The sequence below is a fragment of the Ascaphus truei genome, chromosome 5 (genome assembly GCF_040206685.1).
Source record: "Ascaphus truei isolate aAscTru1 chromosome 5, aAscTru1.hap1, whole genome shotgun sequence".
NCBI classification, from domain to species: Eukaryota; Metazoa; Chordata; class Amphibia; order Anura; family Ascaphidae; genus Ascaphus; species Ascaphus truei.
Genome location: NC_134487.1, coordinates 24964169 through 24990328, shown reverse-complemented (window position 1 = coordinate 24990328; position 26160 = coordinate 24964169). Strand labels below are relative to the sequence as shown.

Below are 26160 nucleotides of genomic sequence, written 5' to 3'. Positions count from 1 at the left end.
AGAGAAAAGTTCGCCAACAGGACTGTCTCTTGTTCCGCGTGTGATGCTGTGGCGATGCAGATTAATTCTGTTGTTTAGCCCCTGTCCCATCTCACCTGTGTAGTAGCAGCCCCCTGGGCATTTCATGCACATGATGAGGTACACAACATTGCTCTAGGAACAGGTAAACTTTCCTCTGATTTTGTACTCCAGATTCCTGTGTGGTATTTGTATTGTGCCCGCTGTGTGGAGCATTACGCAGGTTTTGCATCTTGCGTCCTGGCATGGTTTCGTCCCGCATTCAATTGTACTGCTGAATACTTAACTCCTCGCAAACATATGTTTGCGTCTGTTATCACCATCCCCTTTGCACCGGCTGTATTCATTACATTTATCTATGATTAGTATCATTTTGGTGAGCAGTATCTCACAAGTTATACCTATACTTTCTCCTCACCATCATTTTCTTGAGATTGTGAGGTTGTCTGTATGATAATGAGGGTGCTTCAGGGAATACCTGTTGCAGTCTTGTATCTTCCTGGAGGATGGGTTGTAGTTCCCTGGCGATCTTGCGTAGGGCATCTAGGTGTGGGTTATATGTGACCACTAAAGGTACCCTGTCGCTTGTCTCTTTCTGTATTCAAGAAGATCACTTCTTGGTATTCTGGTGTAACGCTTGCGCTGCCCACGAGCAAGACAGGACCCCGGTACTGAGGTGGGGAAGTAGTAAACCACGCACCCACAGCAGCGGAAGCGTGCCTGGCAGGCGGATTGTGAAACGTAGCCGGGTCTGGGTTGGAGAGAGTGGGTTAGTGGATCCTTGCCAAGGTCTTGGAATGGAGACTTCGGAATAGTCAAGTCCGTTAGCCATGGTCTGGGGTTGGAGAGGTTAGAATCGTGGTGGTCCGCATAGCCGTGGTCTGGGTTGGAGATATCCGCAGAGTCGAGGGTAAGCCGTGGTCAGTATCCAGAGGAGTTCCAAAGACAAGCCGGGTTGGTGCATGAAGGGTTAACTGCAAGAGAACACAGGACAGGGATCAAGGCACAACAGACGCAGGAGCTCAAGGCTACAACAAGTTATGCTCAGCAATGTAGGAAAGGAACTGCAGGGTATTTAACAGCAACGGGAACCAGTAGCAAGGGAGGCGGAGCGGAGGCGCGATCTCCACTGAGGCAAGGATTGGCTGCAGGAGACAAGTGGGCTAAACGAGTACTTGCCACGCAGCTGGGGAGTGGTGCACGTCGTCACGTGTGCACGCCGCGCATGAGAGAAGCGCGGTGCGTCCGGGGGGTGGAGCTAAGCTCAGTGGCACACTATAAGAGCTGCGCGCGCGCTCTGTAAGCATAGCGGGGATGCGTGCTGGTGCCAGAGCGGAGGTCTGAGATAAGACAGGTAAGGAGGGAACACGTCGCAAAGGACGTGTTCCCCCGATTCCTTACAGCTGGTGGCTTTGTGGATTTGCTGGTCTACAATTCTGTGGTTATATTCACGGTTTATGAAAACCGATCTCAAGGCTGTAATCCGCTGGCCTCTGTCTGCTGTGTCGGAGCATATTCGGTTGTATCGTATGGCTTGACTGTAGATGGTTGCATGCTGAGTGTGTGTCGGGTGGAAGCTGTTGTCCCTGAAATAGCTGGCTCTGTAGGTTTGCGGTATACAGAAGTCTGTAGTTGGTTGTTCTTTATAGCAATGGTGGTGTCTAGGAAGTATCAAAAACACAAAAGGTATATACTGCTCACTAAGTGACGGTGATGTAATCTGAAAATATGGGTGCCGCCCTATAAAATGCCTAGATTGGAATTGGGTGCATCAGATGGGCTGAATGTAACTATATTACCAAAATTAGAGAAAGGAGTGTGTTACCATCCCTCTCCCTAACTAGAAGCCCACTGATAGATGCCCTCCAGGGCTATTAAAACATAACATTTATTGAGTTAGATTAAAAAAGGTCTACACATAAGTAGTGATCATAAATCGTAAAATAAATTGTGATCCGAGTTAAAATAAATAGGAGTAGGTCTTGTACTGGTGAAGCTGACTATCGGGTGTATCGCCCTAATGTCGAATAATAAAGTCTTAGACAACTACTAAATTATAATTGGCAATAAATCCACCTATAGAACCTAACTACATGTAGAGCAACTGATCCTAACAAGTGTGGCTGCTAGATATATATTGGTTATTATGTGCTAATTGTGTGGTGAAATGTTAGCACTGACACAGCATACCTAGTAACCAACCAATGATTGCAAAGTGTGGAGCAACCCGCAAAGATGTAATAACTAGTGGTGACAAGGTAATCATGTGGTGGGGGCTAAGCTAGATATAAAAGCCATGCTAACCATGGCACAGCTCCAACCTCACTGCATAATTTTACTCCTAGCAACTCAATGATGATAATCTACAGTGATGCGGGTCAGCTCGGCACAATCCTTGGTTGGTGGTATGTGGATTGAACCTGTGTAGGGTAACATCAACACACTAAGCACAGTGGTATAGGAATAGCAGATAGTTGGTGTAATGTTCACAATATATGAGATGGAATTCAAAACCAATATCAGTGCATTGTCAGCAAAGAGACAGCTTAATGGCAGTCACCTCTTCTCTAAAATACATCAATGGTATAAATGACAAAGGTGAAAATGCAACATAGCTATCATACAATGCTAGTACAGCAATGAAATAAACGCTACTACTGTGGTCACAACTATTACATCACACACAGCTATGTGATGGATTATATGCAAGGATAATAAACCTACAGGTATCCTAAGACATATAGTGTGTCTGGATCTGTAAGTTAAATTAACAACTCTACACACAATAAGTGTAGATAATGTCCAGCACACCTGCATAACCATAAACCGAACTGTCAGCAGACATAGCGTTAAATGACCCAGCAGTCACATGTAGACTCGTATACCGTACAGTACATGCACACGGTGGTGCCCGAGAAGGGAAGAATGCCCCAGTGAGCCGACACAAACACAATGCAGCCACCGCACGGATGATACAGTTCCCAGCGACACACAGTTACCAGACCCTCCTCTGTGATGACGTCACTGCGTCTTACGCCCTACGCGTTTTCCTCCCGAACGGAGCTCTCTGTAATTCCATCCCTATACACCAATAGAGACCACATAGTATTTTTTTTTTATCTGATGCTTCGTTTAGGAGACATGAGCGTTTTCAGTATTAAGTGTCCGTGATGTTAATTTGAGCTCTCTCCAGAGCCCCGTGCAGTGTAAAGAAGCTAGAGATTTAAGAAAATAAATGATTACTTAAGGGGGGGGGGGAGAGAAATAGGATCTTTCTACCCGACTATATCCGGCTAACTTTACATGAGTTAAACTCCTATTTGCTTCTCTGGCGGTTGCTGCTTTAATTGTGTAGCCATGCATAATAAAGACTGCGTACATCTTCCCTGTTGGCAGTAAGTCCTGGTAAGTACAGGCCTGCCAACAGTAGTTATGGAGGTTTTCCCTCACACCCTGGTGTGGTGCCCTGTGTAAGGAAGGGAGTGGCTGTATGCTCTGAGTCCCTGGATAGTGACATCAGAGATGCGCCTGCCCCCTGAGGTATAAAGGGCACAGCACTGTCAGTTAGTTGTTGTGTTAGCCAGCAGTTGTGTGAAGCAGCTGGTAAAATGTATGCTACGGCATAAAGCATTGGAGGAATACTTTTGTGACCCTAGTGCTGCAACTAGCGGGAGCAGAGTGACCAATTAAGTCTGTCTAAGTCACACTGTGTCCAGGGACCTGGCGCAGTGGTGATCTCCCTAGGAGAAAGGGAAACCCACTTCAAGACGGGAGGGCGTACCTGGCAAAGGGACAGCACGGAGAGATGTGCGGCTAGAACCGGCAGCTGCATGGGGCAGTCTGCTACATCCCAACCTACAATAAATATGCCATGTTCAAAGAAACCCCCACTGTGTGAGTGTGAGATTACTCTACAGTGGCGGTCACCACCGAGAAGGAGTTCCTCACCAGGACCATCTCCCTGCGGAAGCATAGATCCTGATGAGGTGGAGGCGCTGCACATGAAGTAAGTTGGACTCGTAACCACTACCTCAGATACCTGTCCTGCTGCCATCCTCTATAACACCAAGCGGGAGACTCAGGAGTCCTGTTACTTGCAGGTGCACCACCATACACGATCACGTAATGGGGATTGGTTAGATTACCCGGGCCAATGTGAGATTGGGGGGGGGGGAAACCCGTTACAATTGGAGGCGCTGCTGAGATACCTGTTAACAGGACAGGCTTTTGCTAGGCACACGCTAGGAAACAGGGAAGGTGTCTGCTGCCACTTTGTGCTGCGTGGGACGGAGCCAGGGGTAGTCAGGGAGATGCTGGAGCTGCATGCCGCAAAGACGCCTTGGGATCCGTAAGGGGTTAGTGAGTCTGGAGCAGGGGGCTATTGCTGTTCTAGTCGCCTTGAGGTAGCGCTAGCGGGGGACGCCTGAAGGGGTAAACTGGTAACTGAGGGCAGGAATTCTGGAAGGGTCCGCACTAGGCTAGCCAAAAGTAGGTCGACGCCCAAAGTACTGCATGGAAGAGCCAGAGTACTCTAGTCTCCATTCCAGATCACTTACCAAGGAGCACAGACTGGAGGAACGTGTTACAGTAGACACAGAAAGAGTGAGCCTAGCCTGAGGTAGTGCAAACAAGAGTCAGATCTACGTTAGGTACACAAGGTGGTGCACAAGGCATGTTTGTTGTACGGATGTGGTAGCTGCCCCGCAGAGTGGAGCTCCATGTACAGGAACCCGGTGTTCAACAATCAAGAGAGATCTGTCGGAATGGAGGATCTGCATAGAGCAGAAGGTCCAGGATGGCAGGGTGAAAGAACCGTCAGAATGGAGGATCTGCACAGAGTAGAAGGTCCAGGATTGCGGTCAGAGGAGGAACACGCATATGAACTGTGCGTGGGTGACGAACAAGCTACAGAAGAGACTTTTGTGAGTTTGTTGTGGAATGGCGTGAAAGCCGTGGCTGAGCCGTGTTTATCATGTTTTTGTTCTCGGGATGATACCCCTGAGAATAATGAGCATGACAGTGTTATCCGATGGGAGGAACGCAATGGACTTTGTAATACCCCAATTAACAAACAGCCAGATGCTACCTCAAATGGGAAAAAGGACAATACTTACCAAGATGGCGGTTCCCGCGTTCCCGGGACACCGCGTGGGCATGCTGCAGAAAGTCTTGCAACTTTGCAGTTTGCTAATTGTTGGCCAGGATTGGCGCCAATGAGAAAACTCCACCCCGAGGGGGAGTTTGGCGCGAAAGCTGGAGCCGCGCCCTCATGGACTATGACTCACTCTGCACCTGTGCTGGGTCAGCCTACAAGTCTACGAGACATCCCCCTAGTTTCAACCAGGGGGAGTGGTTTGCAGTTCCACCGGATATCGATGGAGAAAGAAGGAGGAGGGGTTGCCAAAACCGCCCCTGCCCTTCAGTTGCGAAGAGCTATTGACCAGTACAGACCTCTGAAACGAGTGCCTCCGCTGGTGAATATGGCTGCAAGTGCGGATAAGATGGACCAGGGTCCGTTGATCTCTACTCATCCCTACTCGGCTCCAGGAGGCTTCCTGGTCATCCGTGTGGAAGGTGTGGAGACTGTGGCGTGTCTTTGCCTGCAGTGCCGACTGCCGGGCGGAGCCGTGGGCAGCGAGGCTCGATGCCCCCACTGTGGACTACAGTACATGTGGCCCATGACCACTTTTGTACCGGTGCAAGCGGTAGGAGTGGCAGGGAATATCCCGATGCCGAGCGATGAGCAGTCGGGAGCCCTGTGGAAGGAGAGTGCCGGTCCCGCGGAGTCGGAGTCAGGTTCGGTGCTCACGACGGAGAAACCCAGCCATCGGAGAGGTGATCACCGAGGAGCCCATCGCCGGTCTCCTACTGGGATGTCTCGGCCGAAGGGTCAAGGGGAATCCTCGGACGAGGAGTGTGCTATGCTGGCGAGTAAGACAGTCATAAGAAGAGACTGTCATACCATTGGTACGCCATGGAGGGATGCCATTCCTCGTGGTGTGGAGACACGGAGTCAAGTGTCTCCAGTACAGCGACTACCCGATCGCCGGAGTCCCACTGCCGTGGTGACTAGTGGATCGGACGGAGGTCGATCCACCCCGACCCTGCGAGGTACTAAGATGACACCGTGCCTGTCGCAGAACCAAGGGGTGGAGGAGAAGGAAGAGCGAGTCCAGAGCCAGACTGGATCGCGCAGCAGACGGGCGTTGCCGGATGTCCTCGTGGAGGAAGAGATCCCGATTGGGGATCCAACCCAAGACGGGAGGAGATTCCGGATGACCAGAGCGGCATCGAGTGGGAGATGATCGCGCCTCTACGGTCGAGTAGCGGAAGTCGTTCACCTCCTGCCAGACGGAATGGGCGTTCGAGCCAGAGAGCAAGAAACCCAGCTGCTGGTGAGAAAGAGAGACTTTGTACCGAAGCCGAGACAGGTATTGCTGGGGAGCAGGTCGTAACCCTGCCTATACCTACGGTTCGGTCTCGTCCCCAAACCCCGTCCACACCCAAGGTTAGCCCCAAGACCTTAGCTAAAGCCCCTGTCCCCGTCACTATTTCATTCGGGTCCGGTTCTAGCTTAGGGTTGTCAGGGGGTTCCCGGGGTCCTATCCAAGAAAGGACTGGAAGCCTGGACTGGGGAACGTCTGATGATGGATCGGAGGGTGGAGGGAGGATTTCTCGACATGGGTCGATGGCCAGCGAGAGTTATAGCGTGCTGGGTATTGAGGGCGGACACTGGTCACAGAGTAAGAGCCAAGTGGGGCGATCTGAGGGTACGTCCGGGGTATCTTCTGGTGGGCCAGATGAGGAGTCCATAGAGGAGTCTACGGACCCTAGCCCCGAAGAACGGAAGGAGACTAGGTGGTGGGCCCCATTGTATGAGGGGTATGTAGCCTGGTTCGACCGCACCCGATTCATCCTAGAAAGGGAGGGGGTGGTTGATCACTGGTGGGCTGCCGGTGACTTTGACGACGAGGCATACCTTAGGGCCCTAAGGGTAAGGTGGGATCGCATCCAAGCAGGCCTTATTATCCCAAAGGGGTCCGCAGGGTTGGACGACCCGGTAGAGACCGATGAGCCCCTGTCATGGGTGCTGCCCGGGGCGGCTGGCAAAAGTAGCTTGACCAGGTCTTGCCGAGCTGAACGGGCTATTGCGGCAAAATACAGAAGGTCGCATGGGCTTGATTACCCATATGTCCCAGAACCTCTAATGAGAGAGAGAGAGGAGAATAGGGAGAGATGGCTTAAAAACGATATTCAGCACTATATCGTAGAAAAAGGGGGAGCCATTAAGGGAATACAGGCCGAGCAGAGGGTAGCTCAACTTATGCGGGTCTGGAAGATAGGACGCAGTGTGTACATGCACAAAGTGGTGTATTGCAATGAGCGAGGGATACCACGGGAATACAGCGTGACTGTGCATGATGCCGCGGGGCGGGAGGTGAAGAAGCCAGATCCTCGACATTACTATTGAGTGCCAAATTAGAGTGGTCTGATTTTTCTTTAGCGCTCCCTGCTGGTCAAGAGTGAGATGGGCTTGCATTATTATGTCAATATGATGATGTTTGCCATGTTATTTGTGTGTTGTTTTGCAGTGTTTCCTGGCGCAAGGTACACCAATTTTAGGTCCCAGCCGGGACGGTGGGTATTAACCAGGGGGAGTATGTAGCCATGCATAATAATGACTGCGTACATCTTCCCTGTTGGCAGTAAGTCCTGGTAAGTACAGGCCTGCCAACAGTAGTTATGGAGGTTTTCCCTCACACCCTGGTGTGGTGCCCTGTGTAAGGAAGGGAGTGGCTGTATGCTCTGAGTCCCTGGATAGTGACATCAGAGATGCGCCTGCCCCCTGAGGTATAAAGGGCACAGCACTGTCAGTTAGTTGTTGTGTTAGCCAGCAGTTGTGTGAAGCAGCTGGTAAAATGTATGCTACGGCATAAAGCATTGGAGGAATACTTTTGTGACCCTAGTGCTGCAACTAGCGGGAGCAGAGTGACCAATTAAGTCTGTCTAAGTCACACTGTGTCCAGGGACCTGGCGCAGTGGTGATCTCCCTAGGAGAAAGGGAAACCCACTTCAAGACGGGAGGGCGTACCTGGCAAAGGGACAGCACGGAGAGATGTGCGGCTAGAACCGGCAGCTGCATGGGGCAGTCTGCTACATCCCAACCTACAATAAATATGCCATGTTCAAAGAAACCCCCACTGTGTGAGTGTGAGATTACTCTACAGTGGCGGTCACCACCGAGAAGGAGTTCCTCACCAGGACCATCTCCCTGCGGAAGCATAGATCCTGATGAGGTGGAGGCGCTGCACATGAAGTAAGTTGGACTCGTAACCACTACCTCAGATACCTGTCCTGCTGCCATCCTCTATAACACCAAGCGGGAGACTCAGGAGTCCTGTTACTTGCAGGTGCACCACCATACACGATCACGTAATGGGATTGGTTAGATTACCCGGGCCAATGTGAGATTGGGGGGGGGGGGGAAACCCGTTACAATTGTATACAGCACATATTCTCTCTTGCTTCAGCAATGCTGTATATTTAATTTTTAGGGATAGAGAGGACATATGACACAAACATTGGATAATAGTCTGATGGGAATAGTCTGGTTTAAGTGCCCTAAAGACAAACTATGTGAACTTGAGTCACGGGGAAAGCTATCTGCACTGTTTACACAGTGGGGCAGCTGCCGGTTGTATACATGAACTTGGCACTTGAGTTAGTTGCTAGATAACAGTGTCACGTACCTATTGTGCTATTGCTAAAAGCTGTTCTGAGCAGAACAGAAATTACATGGCTTTTAAGGGTTAAGCTGCATGTTTACTAAGCATTGCTAAACTGTAATAGCTCATCAATGAGTGTATTGCATTGGGAGGTACATAAGGAGCCTGGCGGCTTCGCACTGCTCAGCATATATGGCCCTTCATATAGAACTGAGAAGTTTTGTACCCAACCAGTAAGGGATTTTAGCCAAGCTGCCTTTAGGCCGCGCTTAGTCCCGGCGACGTGACGTCATTTGTCGCAGCGTTTTTTGCTTATAGTGTAGGAGGCAAGAGACGGCGACCGGGGAGGGGAGGGGGGGCATGGCGGGGGTGTGGCCGTGAGCGGTTTGCTCTCATTGGCCGAACCGCTCACTTGGCTGCTGGCGTTACGCTGCAGTCGCTGAGAAAATCAAATTCCATTGACTTCCAGCGATCGCGACCAAGCCGTCGCACCGCCGCGGTCGCGCCTTCTATAAGCGCACGCGACGGGTTCAATACATTTGTTTTGCTGCGTCGTCGCCGGGACTATAAGCGCAGCCTAAATCAGAAGTCAAGAACCAACCATATAGGGTAGGGGGTCGAACTCTGTCCTCAAGGGCCACCAACAGGTCAGGTTTTCAGGATATCCCTGCTTCAGCACTGATTGAGCCACCTGTGCTAAGGCAGGGATATCCATAAAACCTGGCCTGTTGGTGACCTTTTGAGAACTGAGTTTGACCCCCCCCCCCTGGTGTAGTGGGTGGGGTGGGTAGGCAATGCTACCAACTCTAGCTGAGGGGGTAACACAACAACTGATCAATCTTTGTACAGTGGTTGAAGTCGGAGGTGTAATGGTACTTGGGGGAAATAGTACCCCTACTTTTTGTTATAATCCAAGAGGAACACTACTTTATACGTTATAATCCCAGCGCCTCGCTAGTTTGTTATTGGCAGGCTAATAGTTCCATTTCTTCTTTAAATATTATTTAGGAAGCCCCTCTCCCTTTCTTCTAAGCTTGCACATTGTATAACTATTTCTTTCTAGACTAGGGTCAGAATAGCCATTTCATCAGTATTAAATAAGCATATATTGGTTTAAAGTCAGGCGCTGTACCACGTTTTGTATAATACTTCAACCGCCGTTTGCACCAATCTAAAATCTCCCAGAGTTCCCCGTTCTGTGTATTACGGCCCAAAATGGTTTGATACACAAACTGCACTAGATATATGAATGAAAACAAATCCTATGGCTTTTCATTTTCTTTAATCCATATGGGGCAGATTGTTGTTGTTTACCCCACAATTAACCCACTTTTGTCTTATTAATTATATATTTCTATTAAATTTGACGTTCAACGAGTGGGTACTAAAGAGTAAATTATTTAGGACTAGTAGTTAATTATGAACCCTCAACAAAAGCAGTATATACTGTAATCCACTCTCTATGCTTTGTGGTAATGTGCCATACGGAGTAAATCTTTATGATACAAATGTTAAAAATGAATAGATTATCTGCCACCAGAACGTTGGTATAACCAGAGGATTAACTCCAGTGCACCCAGCACAGGGAGATACAAGGAAAGTTGCTTCGCTTCATTGACTGGTTTTCTTACACTTCCGTTTCTAACTTGAAAGCGCTCGCACACCGAACACCTTTTTCGCTAAAGCTCACGAACGCTGTTTGTTAGTTTGAGATGTAAACAAAACAAAAAAAAATTGATCGATTAGATTTAAGGTGGGGAAAAAATGTGCGAAAAGTTTTGAACAAAAACTTATTACAGCGCGTACAATTTTAATAGAACAAAAGTATCCTAACCACAAATGATGTCAATTCTTAATCAAATGATGTTTCGCTGGTGTTTGGAAATATGTTTCGTGTAATCATCGGCCTCTGCCCGGGAGCTGGAAATGGAAGATTTCAGAACATTTTATTGACCTTACATTGGGCCTCAGGTATCTGTTCCGACATCTGCACAAGTTGCGACCGGCGGTCACCCAACACATTTCCAGTAAGTGCCCATGTTTTGCCCATTCTTTCCCTTTTCTCTGGACTTTAGCTGGGGTTCTCGTAGTGGTGGGGTTCAAAGCTCGCACATCCCTCGGGCCGAGAGGAGGCCGGGACGTCATGCGTGTTGCGTCTTCCTATTGGCCCGCGTGACCCGGACTTTTTAAACGGCCCCAAGTTACCGGCACCCCATATCGAGGTAATTATCCGGATGCTTCCATCCGGTGTAGTAAAAGAAAACGGGCCACTTGGATTGCTGCTAGGCCAGGTCCCCAGTGCAAAGCGCTGTGACACGTACGCTGGCAGGGAAGACAAGAATGTTGTGTTCCCGTGCCGCGACGTGGTCACATGCTCGGCGGGCAGCCAATGGAAGGGCAGATATGCCGCGGCCCCCATCATGGCCACGCCCCCTCGCGCATTCCATCGCTCCCCTACAGACCGCAGATGGCGGCTGTAATCTGTGCACGGCAGCACTGGGGCAGTAGCCTTAAGCTGGCACAGCCCTGGGTTGTTCCATGGAGTTTGTTTGGAGGAAACATGTAGTTTGAGAGGACACCCGCAGGTTCGATTCCTTAAAATAAAAATGATGGGATTGCTGCTTTGCAGCAGGAATTCTGTTTTCCCCCTTTTTTTTCTTTTTTTATTATATGTATATGTGTTTGTTGTGTTTCTAGGATTGAAGCAGGGGATCTCCTGAGTGATTTCAGGAGATACCTCTGTAGGGGCTGCTAGTTGCAGCTCCAGCTGGGCTGGGTGGAGCTTTTGAAGGGGCGGTTTTAAAGCTTCTGCGTCACGAAGGCCAATAGGAAGCCGTGACGTCATCCCTTGTGGCTGCCTATTGGCCCGCGTGACCAGGACATTTAAACCGGCGGAGCTGCTCCCAGAAGCACCTAGGAAGGTAAGTATCTGAGGGAGCAGGAGGTCCCCAGAGCTGAAATTAATGCTGTTAACCTCCGTAGATCCTCTGCTACCCACATAGGGGGAATTTTTGGGGGGACGAGCATATGCTCCTTTAATACTTAGCAATAATTGCTTAGCAAATGTGCAATTGTGGGGTTAATGTATTAGTTTGCTTAATGCAAAATGGGGGGAAAATTGCACCCGTATGTGTAAAAAACATTTTTTTATTATTATTTTGTTACTCAATATGAGTTTTCTTTTATGCAGCTTGACCATTAACAAGAATTGCGAACAGTAACCCATTTTACATTTTGAGCCAGACATACAAGAGGAATAATTTATATTTTACATCTCCAGACCTGTTCTCAATATCAAATAAATCTTTGACTTTTAAACAAACACTTCAGTGTTTTGTGCTTTTTTAAAAATCCTATTTTAACACAAAGATTTCCACTTTTTTTTTCTTTTTCTGATGTGCTGTTTGCAGAATTGTAGCTTTTTAATTATTATTATTTTTTTTAATGTACATTTTTATGAAGGGAATAAAAACATAGGAGCAGGTTTGGTGCAGCCATTAATGTTTTATTTATTTATTTTTTAATCCTGTGCTGTTTTCACCCCAACAGATACACTCTGGATAATGATCTGCTGTCCGGGGAACAGAGACATTTCTACGAGGAAAACGGTTTCCTTGTCGTGAAAAACCTGGTTTCGGCTGAGGACATTGAGCGCTTTCGGTACAGATTTTCTTACATACATTTTAAAGCAACAATGTCGCCTAATTTTGCCTATTTTAAGATGTTAACCAGTTCAGTTGCTGGGACACTATATGCTTTTCTAGGATAGCCGACAAGCTCATCCAACATAGGGTTGCCAGACATCTAATGTATACCGTGTTCTGGCCCCTGTTTGATTCTACGTGTTGAGCCACGATTATACCGGCGCCGCACGTCAGGAACACAAATCTGTGTTCCTCAATGAGGCCAGCCATAGAGCGCGCAGAGCGACCGCACACTCACATGTTGAAAATACAATTCAAATGGTTTATTTTCGCGCGACGGCCGTGTCATGTGAGCGGTTCAGCCAATGAGGGCGAACCAGACGCGTCCTCCACGCCTCCCGATCGCCTCACAATAGCCTCCTGCCTAGTACATGTGTGTGGCGCGCATGCAGTGTAATCGCGGCCTTGTGTGACTGCTGTTACTCCTCAGTATATTTGTTGTTACAAATGTAACTCCCTTTCCTCCCTATCTCAGCCTGTTTCCTAGCAACTCATACTATGGCCTCTTACTTGGTTTCTTCCAGGACCCCTGGCTGTTGGTTTCTCCCAGCCTTATTTCCTGCATGTCAGGTCATATCCTTTCCAACCCAGTAGCTATCTCTCTCACTGTTTCCCCAGAACAAAGCATTGCTTTTTCACCTTCCTCTCACAAATGCTACCTCCAAGTTATCTTATGCTTCTGTTTACCTCCTCCAGTAAAGTTACAGACAATAAGAAGGCCTCTGGGTGCATTTAAAGGGGTCGAGTTTAACTACCTGTTCCTACTCATTAGCTACAGTGAGCCTGTACTCCATCGTCCCATAACGCTGGCCATAGCCGTTTTGCTGTACGCTGCAGTATAATTAGTTTAGGTTGGTTGTATACCTTTTATCTGATCCATATCTGTGGACCTTTGTACTGTGCTTTGCCCTGTATAATCCATGCTGCGTAACTCAAAAACAGATCTTCTTTCTCCTGTCTTGGTACTCATGCTTACAGTACATACTGTGGGCCTGGCAAGTGGAGACAGCGGATCAGACCCCCAACCTTATTGGCCTGCATCCCCTCACCCCCCCCCCCCATATTCCAGAACTCAACTGGCCCACTCCCTCACCCCTCTTCCTTTGGTTGCCCTGGAGGCATTGGGAGAGGGGAGCGAGGGGGTGGTCTCCGTTCGTTATAATGTCAGAGAGTATCTGATCAAATAGTTCTGTGTCCCAAAATGTCATGCTCCCACTTCTCTCTCGTGTATTCCTTTTTTTGATTTTCATTCTTCCCCGTCTTTATGTGGAAGTGTAACTTGTTGAGTTTAGTGCGAGTATTTAAATATTTTGCCTTTTTTTATATACATTCATTTTAAGACCCCACTGTGCTCAGCAGTAGAGATATGCGCTAAACGTTCGCACGAGGTCACGAAACATGCAAAATGTTTTCTTTCTAAATTGCAAAAATCCCGGTCAGAGTTGGCAAACAATTGGCCACGTCTTTGTAAGAAGAGATTCCAGACCCTGAAATAAGGCTCGAGAGAGACCTATAATATAATATATTTCTCCCAAAACACTGGCAAGGTAGGAGAAAAAAGAAGGAGCACACAAAATATAGTGGTATCAAAAGATTACCAAATGTATTAATGCATCAGAGCGTTATGTAGTAACGTTTCAGGACACAAAGTCCCTTCCTCAGACCAAACACCTCGGTGTTTACTTGCCAGTATTTAAGATCCAGCTTTGGGACGCCAGGATCAACAGAAGGTGAGCACCAAAAGCAAACACCTTGTTAAATTTCTTTAAACAATGGTGTGCCATTTATAATCCTTTTTGTCCTCCCAAAACACTCCTCTTACATAACACAGCGATATACCTGGGGAATATGGCCATTTGAATTTGAAACGTATATTTAAATGGTTTGAATTAGGATATTTCCCAGGTATCTGCTGTGTGTTGATGGATATCTCTCCACATGTTGTGTAGATGGGTAGTTTCAATGGGTCTCTCTACACATTGACCACTTATTGTCTATAGCTACATTTTGCTGCAGACCAAGGTATAGTCTTTTTAACGTCCATCTTTTATAGTTCCTAACATACATTTGGGATTTCAGTTATACCTTTAATCTCACAATATTTATTTTAAAATAGCTGCTAAAATGTTATAATCATTTTTTTCTAATAAGTATTTCATGTCATTATTTTCCACCTGTAACTCAAGGAATGTATTTTTGGAATAGATTATAATAAGGTGGTGTTGAGGATTTCCCCCCCCCCTAATTTGTGCATTGAAATCTTTAGCAAATCTATTAACCAAATATCTATGCCTAGAATAAAGAGGGCGGCGTATTAATCACTTTGTCCTGTAGGGGGTACTGCCGAATTAAAATATCCAAATGTTATGAATTCTAAAGCGGATGCTAACATAATGCTATATTATATATGTGTGATTATCAATGTTTTATGCACCCATGGCCTGCTAGCCTATTAAATACCACTTTTTGCATTTATATGTCATGCATTTATTGACCTGATCCCCGGAGGCTCAGCTCCAGTCCTCAGGAACCACCAACAGCTCAGGTTTTAAGGATATCTCTGTTTCAGCACAGGAGACTCCAATCAGTGGCTCAGTCATTTTGACCGAATCAGCTGTGCTGAAGCAAGGATATCCTTAAATCCTGACCTGTTGGGGGTTTCTTGAGAACTGGAGATGAGCACCCTGCCCGAATTCAAGCTACCAGTGATAATTGAAAGTGTTACATCTGGGTGATTTTTGTTGTCGTTAAAAAGAAATCGCCTATAAGTATTTTAAAAATAAATGTTATAAGTTGATTTGTAAAGATCGTTCAAAATGGGGGGTGGTCTGACTTCATTTTGCTTCTCTTTGGTGTGTGAAATCACTGCATATTAAGCAACACCTGCCTTGTAATTACTTCTTTTCACCAAAGGTTCCTCAATAGTAGAATTCGTGTGTATCATCTCAACGTCCGGAGAAAGCACACTGGTTTAAGAATACTTTTTATTTGTAAGGGCGGCAGTCAGCCGACGTAGATTTTAGGCGCCTTGTATAATGCCGGGAATACGAAGGGAAAGGGAATCTCGGGGGCTGCTGCTTCTTCTAGTCGAGTACACACCTTCACTGTTCTAGGAGAAGCAGAAACCAGAAGATTTGGCCTCCGTGACCCTTCCGGGGCTACATATTACATCCCAAATCAAACATGTCTGCCTCCTACAAGACTATTGTGACTACTAAAATGTCATTGTAGATTTCATCTTGTATTATTCTCAGTATAAACATTTGTTTTAAAGCAGCGGCCAAAGCTACCATTTTTATTTTTCCCTTTAATATGTGCATCAATTACAATCCACACAATAAGTAATTAGCTAAGTTATCGATCGGCGAAGATTCGTCTTGGGGGTTCACTAAATTATTGCTGAGGTGTATTCTGTTACAGAAGAGTAAGGGGATGTGACTTAGTCAATAATTTGCTATAGAAACTAAAAAGGCTTGTTACATTATAATACATTAAAAATATAATTCAGAGTTGTTTTTGTTTAAAAAAAAATGCTACAAGTATTTTCTCATAGTACAGAACGGATTTATTAAAAAAAAATAAAACATACATGTAGGATATTGCTTTGTCTGCAGCTTTATTAACACATTGAGGCTCTGTTTGGAAAAAGGGTTCAGCTCGTGTCTACATACCTAGCAATAAATGACTTCATGTGAAAGTACAATGACTTCCTGGGTTAATCCTCCCTTGGTTCCCAGGATGGAGTTTGAAAGACTCTGCAAGAAAGAGGTGACCATCCCTGGGTTGATGATCATGAGGGATGTGGCCATTGCCAAATCCGAATACGTTCCAGATCAAAAAGCCATCACAAAGGTACAGGACTTCCAGGAGGCTCCCGAACTGTTCCGATACTGCAGCTTGCCGCAGGTAATGTGCGCGGAGCAAAACCTCGATGTTTGTAGCATACCGTACCCCTATTATTTCAGGGAAAAAAGTGATCTTAGTCTCATATCTTTCAACCGGAGCCCCGATTAGTATTTTTATATAAATAAACGAAATCAACTTGAAACAATGCGACAATTTTCGGGAATTTCCGACTTCAGCATTTTGCAAGGGTTCCGTCTCTATTAACGTGTAGTATGCCTTGAATACATTTGTAAAGCAAAACAGACCTACTTGCACCTTATATGAGAAACGTGGAATAATGGCCCATATTCACTAAAGGGTGCTAAGCTTTAGCGTGCCTCAAAGCAGGGCTGCTCAACTCCTTATATGACGAGGTGCATTTTAACTTTGTTACATATCTCTGAATAGCAGCGCCGTTCCGGGCTGCAAAAAGGAGATGAATACATGAAGGCGAGGATTCTCAACTCCAGTCTGCAAGGGCCACCAACAGGTCGGGGTTTCAGGATGTGTGTGTGTGTGTGTGTGTGTGTGTGTGTGTGTGCACGTATGTATAGGTCTATGTGTAAGTGTGTACGTGTATGTATGCGTGTACGTGTGTGCGCGCATGTATGTACGTGTGTGTGTGTGTATGCGATAGAGAATGAAAAGTTAATTTTGTATTGATGCCCAGACTTTTTTGCCAATACTGATCTGAGTGCACTTTACAGGACGTGAATATATATATATATATATATATATATATATATATATAAACACACAAAAAGGGAATATTGCTCACACTATAAATAAGTGGTTAATCCAGTACCTAAATATAACTGATTAATAGGGTATAACAAAAATAAAACCCAAAAGAAATCAGAATAGTATAAAAGGTGAACTGTTGGTGCTAGGGGATAAGAATAAAATGAAACACACAAAAAAGAACTAAGACAATCCCCTGACAAGCACTCTAAAATATACCACAAATATAATTAAATTAAATTAAACTGATGTGTAAAGAACTGGATGCTCCTCAAGTGCAGAAATTGAACAAGATTTTATTTAGAACAGCAACAAACGTGAACTTGTTTAAAAAACATAAACACACAAATGGCAGCTTCTAAAGAATATGAAACAGGCACTGACTCTGAATCCTAAAAAAATATTATATACCAAAATTAACTAGTAATCAAATAACTAGAATGTGTCCAAATTATAATATTACACAAGTCTAAGTTAATGAAAAGACACCCTTAAAGCAAAAACCCCTAGCTACACTAAAATAGTTAAAGCTACAGACCAATGCCTGTAGCTTTAACTATTTTAGTGTAGCTAGGGGTTTTTGCTTTAAGGGTGTCTTTTCATTAACTTAGACTTGTGTAATATTATAATTTGGACACATTCTAGTTATTTGATTACTAGTTAATTTTGGTATATAATATTTTTTTAGGATTCAGAGTCAGTGCCTGTTTCATATTCTTTAGAAGCTGCCATTTGTGTGTTTATGTTTTTTAAACAAGTTCACGTTTGTTGCTGTTCTAAATAAAATCTTGTTCAATTTCTGCACTTGAGGAGCATCCAGTTCTTTACACATCAGTTTAATTTAATTTAATTATATTTGTGGTATATTTTAGAGTGCTTGTCAGGGGATTGTCTTAGTTCTTTTTTGTGTGTTTCATATATATATATATATATATATATATATATATATATATATATATATATATATATATACATATACACATATATATATATATACAGTGGTCGGCAAATCACCAAAAAATCTACTCGCCAAAAACAAAAAAATCTACATGCCACCTAGTACCACACGTGGGCTGCTTGGGCCAATAGGAGCTCGCCACGATGTTAAATCCACTCGCCCGGGGCGTGCAAATGTATAGGTTTGTCGAGCACTGCATATATATATATATATATATATATATATATATATACATACATACATACATACATACATACATACATACATACATACATACATACATATATATATATATATATATATATATATATATATATATATATATACACATATATATATATATATATATATATATATATATATATATATATATATATATATATATATATACAGTGTTCGACAAACCTATACATTTGCTCGCCCCAGGCGAGTGGATTTAACCCCCGGGCGAGTAAATATTGGCCCAAGCAGCACACGTTTGGTACTAGGTGGCGAGTAGATTTTTTTGTGTGGCGAGTAGATTTTTTGCTGATTTGTCAACCACTGTGTATATATATATATATATATATATATATATATATATATATATGTATATACACATATATATATATATATATATATATATATATATATATATATATATATATACACACCTATATATATATATATATATATATATATATATATATATATATATATATATATATATACACATATATATATATATATATATATATATATATATATATATATATATATATACACACATACACACATACACACATACACACACTAAATATACACTGATGCTGGGTGCACACAAACAGAGAACTACACTCATAAAAAAGTAATTTACACTTATCAGAGATCCAGGTGCTAGTAGACAGACAGGGAACACCAACCGGTCTGCAAGATATACAAAAGGATAGAATCCGCAGCACACTCATATAGAAAAATGATTTAATCTTCAGAAATACATCAGGCAGTCACAAAGCGACATACGTTTCTGACCACATGGACAGAGCTTGAGAAAAGCAGGGGTATCCTTAAAACCTGACCGGTTAGTAGCCCTTGAGGACTGGAGTTGCCCTCCCCTGTTCTAAAGTCTATAGAAGAAAAAAAGTGTGCACAGAAAAGTGTCTATGGTGTAGTACCTTTAATACAGTTCCACATGAATTGCACAGTAAAAGTAATGCTCTCACAATGTGCAAAGTCTTGCTGATCTGTGTGGAGTCCTTGGATGTCCCTGCATGCTGGCTTTCCTGCCCAAACAGCTGCTGCTTCCCGAGGAACACACCTAGTGAAGCAAATACAATACAGTTCTTTTCTGTGTATGATTTTGTCTGGGAATTCACCCCAGATTAACCTGTTGCATGCTGCCTGCGTTTCCCATGCAATGAAAGTCAGATTACAGTGGAAGTAAGGCTCACGCTGGCTGTGCTGTTGATGCAACAAAGGGACACAGGGCATATTGATTTAGAGGGCCACTCCATCCATTCTATATATAATATTACCAAAAAGCTGCCATACTAATTTAACCTGAACTGTTTGGTCTTGAACAATTGAACTATTGAGGTCTAGAATGAACAGTTCGGTCTTAAGTACCTGACCGAAAAATGTTTTGTGCAACCTAGATCATCAAGTACGTGGAGTGTTTCACAGGCCCTAACATCATGGCCATGCATACCATGCTGATAAACAAGCCTCCGGATGCAGGTAAGGAACGCTGCACACAGGAGATTACAATAGGAACACTGACAATTGATCGTACAGCAGATCTCACTAACTGTACAAACATAGCAACGGACATCGGATGAGGACAACTTGGCTGGCCACGTCTGCCCCCACGCTGGAAAACATCGGACCCTATTCAGTCGTTCAGAGCACGGCCTCTCTCTTCCACCACTTCTTTCTCTGAAATATGCTTCTCTTTGGCACTTTGTGCAAACCCTTCACATCTGTCCTCTTCCCTTCTCTTGAGAGGTGAATCAGAAGACAAGGGTGAAGCAGCAAGTCTACCTAGTTAGGCCCTTTTTTCCCTCGAGGCGTTGACCCGTAACAGGACATCACATAGGTTATGGCTGTGCAGTCCTACAGGCAGCCTGTGTCTTCTGGAAATTATTTAATTGTTACGAAAAATAGCATTTGCCCTATTTCAATGACCTTGTACATTGTTGGTTTCCCATCTGCGACCATACCAAGCTCCTAAGAAGTCCAAAACTATATATCTTTGTAACCAGAGGGTAAGAGAGCGGCCCCGCTGCATTGGGAGAACCCCAATATAAAGCAAAACAGAGGTACCCTAGCTCTGCCTGTAGAGTAAACTTGAAAGAAGAGTGTAAAGGGGTGGTGCTGGGATAATAGTATGAATATAACAAAGAGAGAAAAAGATCCCATTCAATGGAGCCCTCAATCTCCTTAGGCTGAGATCCCGGTGGTCTCGGAGTGCGCACCACGCACCAGCCACTCGCCCCTATCAGGCAGGCCCCAGTGGTTAATGTTCTGGGCACTCACGAAGCGCATCAGCCAGCAGGGAAGACAAGAATTTTGTCTTCCTGTTCGGCGACGCGGTCACGTGGTGTGCGGGGAGCCAATGGCAGCGAAGGGAGGGAGGAGGGGGCCCGGGGGGGGAGGAGCTCCAAGCTGAAGCTCTGAAAACAGGGATATCAGTGCCAGAAGAATCCTGTCGGTGTTGGGACAAGACAGGCTTTTGATGAGCCACTGCAGTGCAAACAAAGATGGCAGAAATACTGTACTGGATGCTGATGAAGTGCTTACGGTGCCACAGCAACTGAGACCGCTTCATTCGTTTACGGCGGCCCCCCTCCCTGTTTTGGTTCCGCCTCCCATCGCTCCCTACAGACCACAGATCGCGGCTTTAAGCTGTGCATGCACCGCTATGACGCCAGGCGCGCGTGCAGCAGCCAACACTGGGGCCGTAGCCTTAGTAGTGAAGTGCAGAATGTGCAAGTGAGTGAACAATAGTATTAACTAGCAGAGCACTCCTAGAGTATTCTCTTAGCCTTACTACTGTATATGGCCTTAGGAAGTACACACGAAGCCTGATTGAGGTGATCCACTCACTGGGCAGCACCACTGATTTCAGCCCACTGATGACTACAGTACATACCATTATCTTCGTACTCTAACCCTACTGGTATCTTGGAGTTGACAAGACATCCGTATTTTAACCTATTACTCTAGACAGTTCGTGGTAGTCATAGTGAGTCCATGAATTTTTATATTGATGAGTAATAAAGTTAATACTATTGTTCACTCATTTGCACCTTCTGCTAATACTAAGGTATTTGAGTGCTCCATTGACTTGTATCTTTTTCTCTCTGTGGGAGAACCCCAAGAAGGAAATATTGTGCGAGCAGCACAAATTGCTGCGTTAAAGTTGCAATCCATGCGATTCCATCCCCTACAAGTTCTCCTGATGAGGCATCTCTGCTGCCTTTATTAGAAAGGATTTTCTGGTTCACGAGATAGTCATGAGCCTAAACTCACTCGTACAATAACTTTGATTGGACCAACAATGGTTTACGGTATACAATTTTCCGAATCTCACAGGATAACATTTAAAAGCTTGTATACTGCAAAGCGGGATCTTCAACTAGTTTTCCATATCCACACTCCTGCCTGCTCCTTCCCTGCTCCGCCCCCCCCCCCTCCCGTTACCTTTTTCTCCAGCGTTTGACGTTGCAACGTCATGTGACCCCCCGCGGCGTCATTTGCCGCCGGGTTGCCATGACGACGCGTTTACCAGAAGCCGCCGGAGACCAGGTTAAGGCCAGGGACAGAGGAATCGCACACTTAATTTAAATCCTTTGGGGAAGAACGAGGGGCCTCTTTAAGTGCCGCGGACCTCTGTTTTAACTTACAAGTGTTTGGGTCAAAAATTGTTCTTTTGCTGCTGCTAATTTCACACAAGTTGCTTGGGCAGTGGAGTCGGAGAGTCACTTCTAGGCACTCGTGGGACACCAGTTGTGGAGCCCTGATTTAAACCACCTGCTATTTTTCTTTTCCTTTTTTGTCACGTGCACTATTATGCAGGGACTAGCTGTGTAGATTTAAAAAAAATGTTACTACAGTACAAATATACTGTACAATGTGGCGGTATAACCACCTGCCCGGGGCACTTCCCTCAGCCAACAACACCCATATTTCTGTAGAAAATGTTGCGAGTGGTCCCTTTATATATATATATATATATATATATATATATATATATATATATATAGGGATGACCTCGATCGTAGCCCCGAATAAGTGTCATTGAGACATTTCACATTTCTGTTTGTGTGTTTTTAAAAAGTACAATCACCGATTCCCCCAAGAGATGATACCCTGGATGGAAACTCGATTTGGGCTAAAAGTATGAGTTTTAATGTTAATTAATAGATATTAATGATGACATTTTCTTATATCGTGCTGAAATGTACACCGGGCAGCACGTACAATATGTCCTTGACTGTAGAATTAACTATTTTTTTGGATGCCTGCTACACAAGGACATAAAGTGACATGTGCAAGGTCACTGGGGCTTACTAGTCCTCCTCCCCTTCTCTTGCAGCCGAGACTTGTTGTTCTGCTGTTGACATGGTTTTTGTCCTCCCAAGGTAAAAAGACTTCCCGGCATCCGATGCACCAGGACCTGCACTACTTCCCATTCAGGCCTGCAGAACGCATTGCGTGCGCCTGGACAGCCATGGAGCGTATAGACCGGAGCAACGGGTGCCTGGTGGTGCTTCCCGGGACACACAAGGGGACACTCGAGCAGCACGACTACCCCGAGTGGGAGGTAAAGGATTTGCCTTTTATAGGGAAGACAGTGAGAGGAACACACAAGTCCTAACACATGAAAATACACCAACGTTCTGCTTTTATCTCATACTCCTTAATGTAATCCCTGGTTTTATATCACATGCTTATTAGGGTATTACAAGTTGATGTGATTGGAAGGAGTTTGCTGCAGTTTTTTATTGATTTTTAACTGCTGGCAAAAACATTAGGATTATTTTTTGTTCCATTTGCAGATGCAGTGAGCTTCTTTGTTTATTCTGGTGTGATATGTTGGGATATATTGTGATATTCTGCTCCATCATTGGCATTGAATCCTATGGAAATATTTTGACGTATACTGGAATATTTTGTTATCCGGGGGGGGAGTCTACATACATCTGTAAATTTTTAACTTTTTTTTATTTCATGCAGCATTTTTCTCCCAATGGGACTCAAAATGCTTCACAATTAGTGCAGTGCGCGGTTCACAGCACATAGGATAGTTACAGACACAGGTCCTGCCCTGTGGAGCTTACAATCTATTTTTTGTCCCTGAGGCACAGGGAGATAAAGTGACCTGCCCAAGGGGCTGACAGCGGGAATTGAACCAGGTTCCCCTGCTTTTAAACTCTGTCATTGTTCACAGAATCTACACCTTTGCTCGCTGTGTGTATGTGTGCCCTCACAGTTTAATTTAATTCCAGGGTAGCTTTATGAAACACGTTTTTTTTTTATTATTAATTTTTCCAACTATACTATTGAATGAAAACAAGGAATTGGACACATATGTATAATGTCAGCCCGTTTGTGAGTCATTTTGTCCAAGATCACAAGCAGCTAACTGTCTTCAAACGCGTTTGTCCACCTTGGATGCAACAGACCACCTGTTGAATTGGAAAATATTTCTACAAATATTTAATGCCGGGGGGGTTCTCAACTCCTGTCCCCAAGGCCCACCAACAGGTCAGGTTTTCAGGATATCCCTGCTCCAGCCCTTGAGGACTGGAGTTGCGAACCCTCGCCATAAATGCACAGCGAGTCTACACGGTAAAATTGAGCGGACTATAATTATTTTCATCTCCTCTTCGCAGCCCGGAACGGCGCTGCTATCCAGAGATCTTTAACAAAGCGAGAATTAACCTCGTCACATAAGCTGAAGTATTTCAGAAGGTGATTTGGTTAATCGTAGGGTAACAGGAAATATAAGTTCTTGAAGGAAGACGATAGTTGTGTGGATTATTATCTCATTATCATATTGGTGGTAAATCCCGAATGGTGCTCTGCGATGTGTATATCAGGTACTGTATATAGGTGTTGTGGATAGATGCTGCCTTAATGTTCCTTCTGCACACTGTGTTTGTACAAGCACTGTGCTGATGTATAATGTCTTTGCGCGGCTTCGATGTAAGTCCGACGAGCTGTACTTGTTTCTCCAAAGGCCGGTGTGAATAAGATGTACCACGGGGTGCGTACTTATGATCCCAACATCCCCAGAGTCCACCTTTCCATGGAGAAGGGAGACACCGTGTTCTTCCACCCCTTGCTTATCCACGGATCTGGAATGAACAAGACAGCCGGCTTCAGAAAGGTACCCCGTCACTGTGAATAACATGCACAAGTACCGGGGTTTCGTACACCGTGCTGGTTCTGTACTCTCCAGTCATTCTTACCACTCGTTCCCATGCTGTAGCACTCCAGAAATACAGGTTTTTTACTCGTTGGTTAAATTATTTAAAAAACGGCTCACTTTTCCTCTAATACGTAATGATTTTGATGTCTGTTGACTAGCACAGATGTTTAAGAATATGAGCACGGTGAGTGCTCATTTGCATGTCATTTCCCAGAATCCCTGGCTGCAGTGGAAGCATTGCATGCTAAGAGATGATGGTGAGAGGCAGGGTTTCACATGTCTGAGACGTGTGAATGTGCGCACAAGTGGTATTTGTATTTGCTGTAAGAATATTAAATCCTGCTTTGCAACGCGGTGCAGCCCGCCCGGTTGCAAAAGGGTTAAAAGCGCAATAATCCTTTGCTTTGATATCCTCCTTTTTTGTGTTGCAAGACGCATAACTCGGAGTAACGACACTACAAATGTCTCGTTTTTACTGTTATTTGAGGAAAATAGATGCACGCTCCTCATTTACGCAGGTTTTGACTTGGAGCGAAAATAGTGGGAACATTCCTAAATTCAAATGACGATGTGAAACCCTTTAGCAGCATTTCATTGCAGCTGTCCACGGTTCCTTATCTGCAGAGCATCACACTGCCTACAATAGAAGCTGCTTGTCTGTTCTCACCAAGCTCTGAGCCTCTCTCTAGATTATGGGGTTCGGACAATGTTTGATGCTTGGAAGTGGTTGGAGGGGTATCATGTTTTCTGATCCCCAGCAATTTGTATTGGTCACAGCGCTTTATGTAAAAGAATTAGGCAGATAGCAGGGCACCGTATTAGTTGCCAATGCCGCATATTACAGCATACTACGTTTCATTGGGAAACCCTCATTCATCTTGGTTTTTATTCATCTAAAAATCAGCAATCCACAATAATTCCCAAAATACTGCGCTCCACCAGTCTGTCCCCCTCCGTTCTTAGAGGTGAATTAAATGATCTTTTTTTAGATTCAGGAGAGGTAAGAGGAGGGATGGGGCCATAGCACCGTGACCTTATTTTTGATGACCCCATCGGTGGTAACAATGTAATTGATTGCATCCCGAGATGTCCAGTATAGTTGGCACTATTGACTGGCTCACCAGCAATGGGTCAGAACCTGACTGTTCGGGCAGCTGGCTGCCTTTTTCTCAAACAGTGGAAAAGCAACTTGTTTTGTAATATATGTAATCATTTTAGAAATGTCATTGCCTTTTGCCCTTTTGTAGGCCATTTCCTGCCATTATGCCAGCTCCGATTGCAACTACATCGACGTGAAGGGCACGTCTCAGGAGAACGTTGAGAAGGAAGTGGCAGAACTTGCACTGAGACGCTATGGAGTGGATTCCGAATTCGCTCTCAAGGTGATTTACACCATTGTCCTATTTAACCCAATTGCTGACAGAGGGGTGAGCGATGTCCACTCTGGCAGAAAACTGGTTACATAAATAGAAGAAAAAAAGCTTAAAAATAAAATAAAAATACTATTTAGTTTTTTTTTCTTCCAGCTGCACTTTTTCCCCCGTCATCATTTGTCCATATCATAATTCATTTTGTTCAGATTTGGATTTGCCTTTTTTTGCCCCTTTCTGTTTTTCTTTTGTATTTTTACATCTGACGACTTCTACGTTTTTATTTCCCCAGTTCGTCTAATCTTCCATGTTCTCGCTTTGTTTTCCGTTGTCTGTCCTTTCC

The 26160-nt window shown here is 44.8% G+C and overlaps 1 protein-coding gene across 1 annotated transcript in view; it reads left to right on the top strand.

Moving 5' to 3' along the window:
* The window catches only part of LOC142494879 (phytanoyl-CoA dioxygenase, peroxisomal-like), a 32059-nt gene that overhangs the window by 2953 nt on the left and 2946 nt on the right, over positions 1-26160 (top strand). Inside the window, exons 2-8 of the mRNA XM_075599505.1 lie at positions 10716-10771; positions 12294-12404; positions 16186-16354; positions 19667-19748; positions 22655-22836; positions 24256-24405; positions 25695-25829. Coding sequence (XP_075455620.1) covers positions 10716-10771; positions 12294-12404; positions 16186-16354; positions 19667-19748; positions 22655-22836; positions 24256-24405; positions 25695-25829 — 885 coding nt within the window. The remainder of the gene's footprint in view (positions 1-10715; positions 10772-12293; positions 12405-16185; positions 16355-19666; positions 19749-22654; positions 22837-24255; positions 24406-25694; positions 25830-26160) is intronic.